The sequence below is a fragment of the Curcuma longa genome, chromosome 14 (assembly GCF_044706935.1).
Source record: "Curcuma longa cultivar G26 ecotype Majalengka, Jawa Barat chromosome 14, ITB_CL_G26_1.1, whole genome shotgun sequence".
NCBI classification, from domain to species: Eukaryota; Viridiplantae; Streptophyta; class Magnoliopsida; order Zingiberales; family Zingiberaceae; genus Curcuma; species Curcuma longa.
The window spans coordinates 3,882,614-3,889,851 of NC_133874.1; the positions used below are offsets into that span (position 1 = coordinate 3,882,614).

The 7,238-nt window shown below is 38.9% G+C and overlaps 1 protein-coding gene across 1 annotated transcript; it reads right to left on the reverse strand.

The window, feature by feature from the left end:
- LOC141845579 (uncharacterized) lies at positions 1-6,967 on the reverse strand. Its single transcript, XM_074733642.1, has 5 exons — positions 6,734-6,967; positions 5,070-5,293; positions 2,820-2,900; positions 759-1,112; positions 1-327 (listed from the first exon to the last, which is right to left on the reverse strand). The coding sequence occupies exons 1-5, from the start codon at positions 6,870-6,872 to the stop codon at positions 226-228; spliced, it is 900 nt and encodes a 299-aa protein (XP_074589743.1). The 5' UTR covers positions 6,873-6,967; the 3' UTR covers positions 1-225.
- Between the last annotated feature and the right edge of the window lie 271 nt (positions 6,968-7,238).

Consider the following 7,238-nt stretch of genomic DNA (forward strand, 5'->3'; position numbering starts at 1 on the left):
TGCAAAGTTATGCAATCTTGTCTCAAGAAAACACTAACAAAATTTTCAATTCTGGTCCTACACTGATTTGCCTTAGCCAAATACTTCCATTGTTGAGTTGTAAAAATATTCCTATGGCCAGACCTGAAGTATATACGTATGTAGCACAGAAGAAGGTTCCATGTTTAGGATTACATACCCATTTGTACATTTTGAATTTACAAAATTTTGGTGAAGTGTCGAATTTCAAAGGGTTGTTCTCAGGAACTGTACAACGAAGTATACCACGGCTAAGAAAAGAGCAATCTGATAAACATCTCTCTGCAAGTCACCCTCCCTCTGAAAGAACTGAAGAAAGAAGGCACAAGTGTCTCAGTGATATGAATATCTAAAGCTAATTTTCTGATCACCATAGAGATATACAACAACAATAACTCAAATTAAAAGAACACAACTCTTTATGTTTCCTTTCTATTCTCGTGATATGAGAGATTAGATAAATGGTATCTCGTGTCAACCTTCTTCCAATACTTCACATGTGTGCATGGGATAAAAACATGTTCATCTTCGTGGAAACAAAAACATCTTTATACTTTCGAAACTCTAAACTGGTATGTTTCAGTTTTGCAAGGAAACAAATAAAGAAATAAGAGAGTGACTTAAACATGTTCCAACTGTTAAAATCAGATATCTTAGGCTTACCATAGTAATGTGGTAATACTTATCAAATAGATATCTTCTACAGGGAAAAAAGGTGTATGCAGTAGATTTATTGTTACCTTTGTTGGATCAACGGAGGGATCTGGGTAGATCTCCAAGTTATCCTTTTGAGTTGACAGACGTGTGGTTGTAGTCTTAACAGCATCGACTGTATCTTTGACAGATTCAATTGCAGAGAAAAGACTCCGAGAAACCCAAAAATATGCCTGAGCGAGAGGTGATGATTGAGACAGATCCCATGATTCTTCATGTTCGATAACTTGACCGCTTATTTGGTTTAAGATGAAAAGAGAATGCACTTGAATTTTCAGGTCTCCTCCTAAGCTTGCAATGGCAGGGTTCTTAGGTTTCCCTTTGAGAGTCCATTTTATGCTTAGAACACTTGTTGATAGCATTACCATTTCCTGCACTGCCTGACAAATGAGCCAAAATTAGATGCTCTATAGTTGCAATTTTCCAACAATCATAATGTTCATAAATGCGCTTTGAAATTGATTGTATGCAATATTGAACGGGTGATATTGACAAATGTACGACAAGGTGTACAGTTTCATTGATGCAACATTAGAGCAGCAAGTAGAAGGTTATGAGAGAGGCAATTCATACACCCAGATTTAGGAGTTCTATATAATCGTGAATTAATTGAATTTAAAATTAAAAAACCTAAATTAGTTATTCTAACTCGCTCAAACAATAGATCTATTACTAGTAGGGGACTGATAATTGGATCTGTGTCGCAAGTTACAAAAAAGATAATACATATTGTGTGGAAAACATTATTTATTTGATAAATACATCAAGTCATTTCACATTTTCATAATCGCATCGTATCATGTCAGTTTCAAATATTGTCTTTGGAATTTCTGTTTCAAGTCATGTTGTGTTTCTGTTATGATATCATATTCAATATTGATATTGCTTTGATTATTAGGCAACTCATTTTCAACCTACATTCATGGTGAACATAAAGATATGAAATCAAATCAAGCAATTTCAAGTAGCAGAAAAACCAGGACAAATCTCAATTCTTTGGGTTGATCAAATTAAGGATAGTTGTACAAATTGGAAAATAATGATATTGGTAGTAGAAATGTGCAGCTACAATAACTGCTTGTATCAGTCATGGGTCTTCTAGATGATACAATTTTTCAGCCTATTCAGGTCAGTGCAAGAAGTTGAATTATGATATATTACCATAAAGGTGTCAATATAATTGGACAGAATAAGAATAACACAAACATTTGATATCTCAGCATGGAACAGAGATACGAGATCCTACTGAGCTAATATCATTTCATTTTTGACTCATTAATCCCCTCTTTCTCCAATTGTTTCTGTTGGATTTAATTTCTTAAAAGTGGGTTTAATTGTAATTTGTATATGCGGATACGAACCAAACCCATTTAAGTGATCTAATTAAAGTTTATTGGGTTTCGGATTATTAGATGTGGATTAAATATGTAGAATCCGTTAGTCCGTTCTAGTATTATTGAATATGAATTAAATTTGTTGAATATGTTAATCCGTTTTGGTATTATCGGATAAGGATTAAATATATAAAATAAGTCAATCTATTCCGTTATTATCTATAGGCTGATAACAGATTGGATAACTAAATATAGGATTTGGTCCCGGAGGGTTTAGGTAAATTGACATCGCCTTCGTTTCCCATTGACGAAGGTTTTACGGTGCCGTCACCCTAATTCCCTTGGAAGACCTTCCTTTCGCTTCTGTTTCATCTTCTTCCACTGGGATCAAACAGTTAACATTGCAGGACAAGGACAATGGCTCTCCAAACAGGTTCCTTGTCGTTATTTATATATTTTAATATATTAAGCCATGTTATTCATTGAAACTAGATCCTTGTTTAATTGTATTTCCTATTATTGAAGTTCTTATCCGGCTTGTAGAACTTATACGGTTTAGGATTTACAAGATCTTTCACTTTCATCAAATGTATTATGTTACCCTCACAAGAAATGCATAACCTCATCATCAAAAATTGTCAGGGGTACTTCTTTTTGAATATTAATCAGCTTCTCCACTGTATTTTAGAAATAGCAAATAAACTAGCATAAAACTGGATGTAAATAAAAGGAAATAGCATTGCAAGCTCTTACTACTGATGGATTTTCCAGTGCATCAATTGGCCAGAGAGGTCTGTTGTATTTTTCACGCCCAACAAAGCTCCTAATTGGATCCTGCAGTCAATATGAAGCATACACCATGATTCCTACGCATGAAAATGAAATAGCTTTTTGGTGAAAAGGAACAAGCAACCAGGGCATATCTCACAATCTTACAGCAATTGTTGTTCACTAATCACATTATGTCGTAGGCAACTGGTCTTTCTCTTATTTTTCTTTTGTAGAATAAAAATCAGGAAATCTTGTATCAGACTTCTGATCAACTCAGTTAGGGTAATCCTACAAAACTACTTATACTTTCTGAAGTGTCCAGAGTAATGAGATTCTGTACCTAAAGAAAATTGAATAACTAGAAGCTGATAGCCAAAAATGGATGTTTTTAGCAGTCTTGGAAAAGTACACATAATGTATCACAACACTTTGGCATTAAAATAAAACAAAGTTCAAGCAAAAATGCTCTAACACAAACATAAACCTTGACAATTCACCCACAAGAACAACCACTTACCTCAGTAGTATATGATATCTATGAACTCCAAAAGCAGACCCATTTTATAGGATGTGAAAAATCATGAGCTTAAAGCATTTTTCAGTCCACATGAGCTTAAAATATTGTTCAGTATTATATTATCTCAAAAGGATTCTTTTTGCAACAAAAATCTCCATTATCATACTTGATTGTATTTTCTAAGTAATCTAAGTTGTCAAGGTGTTTCAAATTACCTCATGTGATGGAACCCAAATTACAAGGATCCTCATGTGTTTTATTAGGATCGTATATGGAGATTGGTCTCACAATTTACCAGTGTTCAAGAGTAGCACATAACTATATAAAATTATCTTGACTGTGTCAGAATCTTATGATATTCTCTACATTGGATGTATGCTGAGCAACAGTTTTAAGAATTATCAACATTGTTTTTCTTGCTTGGATTAGGACGTGCATAAACATGATTGGAATTATTTCATGCAACTTGGTCATTGTTTGATATACCAAACATATCAATTAAGAAGTCAAATGAGTTTAAGGTAATATTGTTGTGCTTGCTGAATGTTGAAATCCCTAATTGTTGATTTTCATGGTAATTGATATTACTACTCATTGTTACTTATTGATACACTGTGATAACGACCTCATTCCATGTTAGTAGGTCATGCCTACGTGGTCCCACTTTTGGTCGGAGTATCACACATATTCCAAGATCTTGGGCTAAGGGGCGACCTCCTAAGCTAGGTCAATATTCAACACTTATGAAGGTCGGCAAGTGAATGCCATCAACTATTAAGAAGCTCATTTCTCCAATCTCTCCACTCAACTCAATTCCCCAAGTTCACAGAGTTGTTTCTCGAGCTCTCCACCCCGAGCTCTCAGCTTCGAGCTCAGCTCCCCGAGCTCTATACTCCAAGCTCGGTAGGCTGCATCCATGGCCCATCTCCAAGTATTCCCTAGATAGAGTTGCTACCCATGTTGTTATCGGCGATGAGCAAACATGGCCTATGGCCCTATAACAGTCCCTCCACAATCATCATTTCTGATTAGTAACAATTGAATGTTGACATTAACAAAGGCCATCATAATTAAATCTCCATTAAGCTAGGATTAATTGACGGTCCTTGACTTTCTAGAGATCACAGGCACGATCATTGTAGGTACCTCACAATGCCAAGTATGTATTTCATTTAAAGGCTAATGAATCTCTAGCTTTCTTACTAGCTACTTTCTGCTAGTGACTTAAGCAATGGAGGGGCTTCGCCAAAAACAACTTCCGGCACCCCCCTTTGATGTTTGCACCCTCTAACGTTTACTCTCGTGTGTGCAAGTCAGACATCTCTATGCAAGTCAGACTACATCTCCACCTCTACAACCACCACATAGACAGACTCCACACTATAGCCTCCACCTCAGCATCCCTCTCATTGGCCGATTTCAACAACATCGCTTCTAATGCACCAATCACCAATTATGTGGTATTCTTTTAAATCAATGACAAACACAATGTTTACATGTGGGAGGGCAATTTAAATTTTGATCTGATGCCTATAAATAAAACTAACCAAATTTTTTTTGTCAAAGTTAGGAACTTAGAGAACACATGTCATAGTCAATACCACTAACAGCCTCCCCTCTATATGTCTGTCACATGTTTTGAAACAACTAAAGATTAAAAAACAATATCCATGAGAATGTGAGGAAAAAACAACTGAAACCCTCAAAGCAATTACCTTATATTTGACAGAGACTGAATAAGAACTCAATGCACGATTTCCTTCTCGCAGCTCTAGTATATCCCTAACAAGCTGTCTTGCTGTTGATTCCACCTGAGGGCTACTGATGCACTCAAATTCATTGCATAGTTCACCAAAGTCCATGCCATCAACTAACCTGTCTGATTCAGATATTTGATTTGCAACCAAAGATATCTGACTTTCTTTAGATCCATCTACAGCTGTATTATCATGGATAAATCTGTTTAGACTACTTAGTGCTTAGAATAGAGCTGAAACAGAAAGAAAGAAATAAAACACTAAGTAGAATCAAGCACAAATCAAAAGTACTTGGGCTATTTTTTTTTCCAAAAACAAAGGGGAAAAAAGGAAAATGTATATGGGAACACACGCCAGCAAATGCATGGAAAGTTCCATTGATGTAAAAGAAAGTGCAAGAGCAGGAACTAACTCATGAATGTTTGCAACTATTCAATATGCATTCTAATACACAATAATTTCTAGATTCAATAATATAATTTGGTCAGTGCAGACGGTGCACCCCTCCTACGAATGGAGTCAATTGCTACGCCAGCTTTAAATTTCAATCTTTACTTTGCAAGAGTCCGCGCAGTTAATATTCTGCCTAATATGTTCCTGTTGAGATCCGCTCCTATATGCGCCAACTCTTCTTAACGCCACACTTGGATGAAGGTAGGCGAAGAGGAGATCGTGAAGCTGCTTGAACCTGCGATCACAACGACCGTGAGAAGGAAGGTCAGGAGTTGCCCTGGCGCGACCACTCCGATGCTTAAGTCAGTTCGTCAAGAGGAAAAAATGGCGAGCAAAGGTTAGAGGAAAAGCAGAAAAGGTGAGAATGCGTACCTCTTTCCTCTACGGATCCAACCTTATATATGAGTTTGGGGAGTCATGTCCCTCGTAGATATGGTGAAGGTCCCATCATTGTTATGGACTTGTAAGAGGACATGGGATAGTCAGAGTGTGTGTCCCATCGTTGACTTGTATTTGAGGGGTCATATCACGTACATCTGTTAGGGCATTACCATGATTTGTTACAGGGATGTCAGGGGGACCTTCAAGAATGTACGGTGGAAGGAGTGGTCTTTAAGGAGCAGGGTAAGGAAAATCAAAAGACATCGACTCGGCTTGGGAAGGAGGATCCGTGTCAGGGATTCGGATTGGCCTGAAGGGCCGACTCGGTCCACTCGGAGGATTCGGATCCATGCTGTGAAGAGCTTCCACGAAATTCCCGGCCCGACTGGCCCGACTCGGACCACGTGGCTCGACTAGGGGATCAGTATGCCGGGGGATTCGGCTCGATTCGGCCTCTATGAATCACACTGAGTCGAGATTGATAAGCCATTCTCGGACTTGACTAACCTCGATCCGACTGGACTAACCTCGATCCGCTCCTCGCAACCATAACATAATACTTTTCGGTTAAAAACAGAATAAGCTCCTCCAACCACAATGGAAGCATACCAACGAGAGAAAATAAAAGGATTTCAATAAACCACACATAAAAATTGTTATTTTCGCACAAAAGAAAGACTAAGAGAACTCCGAGAGCCAACTACTTAAACTAATCTGCGAATCGAACTAAAACCACACACGCCCGCGCGCACAAGCATGAAGACTAGGAAAACGACTAGAATGGGTACCTCGACCGACGAGTCGACGGCGACGGCAGGAGAAGGAGCCGGAAAGCGTGGTCGGGTGGAAGGAACAGCAACGGCGGGCGCAGACGAGGCCGCAGGGAACAGGAGGGGAGAGGGCGGAGGAGAACACGGCGGAAGGCATCGGCAGCGGGTCTGAGAAGGGTGTAGATTAGCCCATCGTGGCGGTGAGGCGGAGGTCGCTCTTGAGCTTGATGGTGAGTGGTCTCCCGCTCGCACTCCCGCTCGCACCGCAGGAGCCCCAAGCAAACAAACGGCGGGCGTTTGAACGCGCGGGATAAGGTGGACCCGCCTCGTCCCTCGCCACACCGTCTCCGTCCGAGTCAAAGCCCAGCCTGGCCTGGGTTGCCAACGAGTCACTCTAACCTGAACCCGGTCGATCAGATTCAGAATGTAGGGTACGATATATGACATTTCTGATGTAACAGTTGAATTTTATGAAAATTCATAATCTATCATTCATATCATTATACATCTTTTATTTATATAT

What these genes read in the sequence shown, in the direction of transcription:
- LOC141845579 (XM_074733642.1), bottom strand. Translation starts at nt 6,872, where the DNA reads ATGCCTTCCGCCGTGTTCTCCTCCGCCCTCTCCCCTCCTGTTCCCTGC. An exon ending in CAGTCTCTGTCAAATATAAG is followed by an intron (nt 2,901 to 5,069) that starts GTAATTGCTTTG and finishes TATTGACTGCAG; the next exon opens with GATCCAATTAGGAGCTTTGT. An exon ending in CACTGGAAAATCCATCAGTA is followed by an intron (nt 1,113 to 2,819) that starts GTAAGAGCTTGC and finishes CTCATTTGTCAG; the next exon opens with GCAGTGCAGGAAATGGTAAT.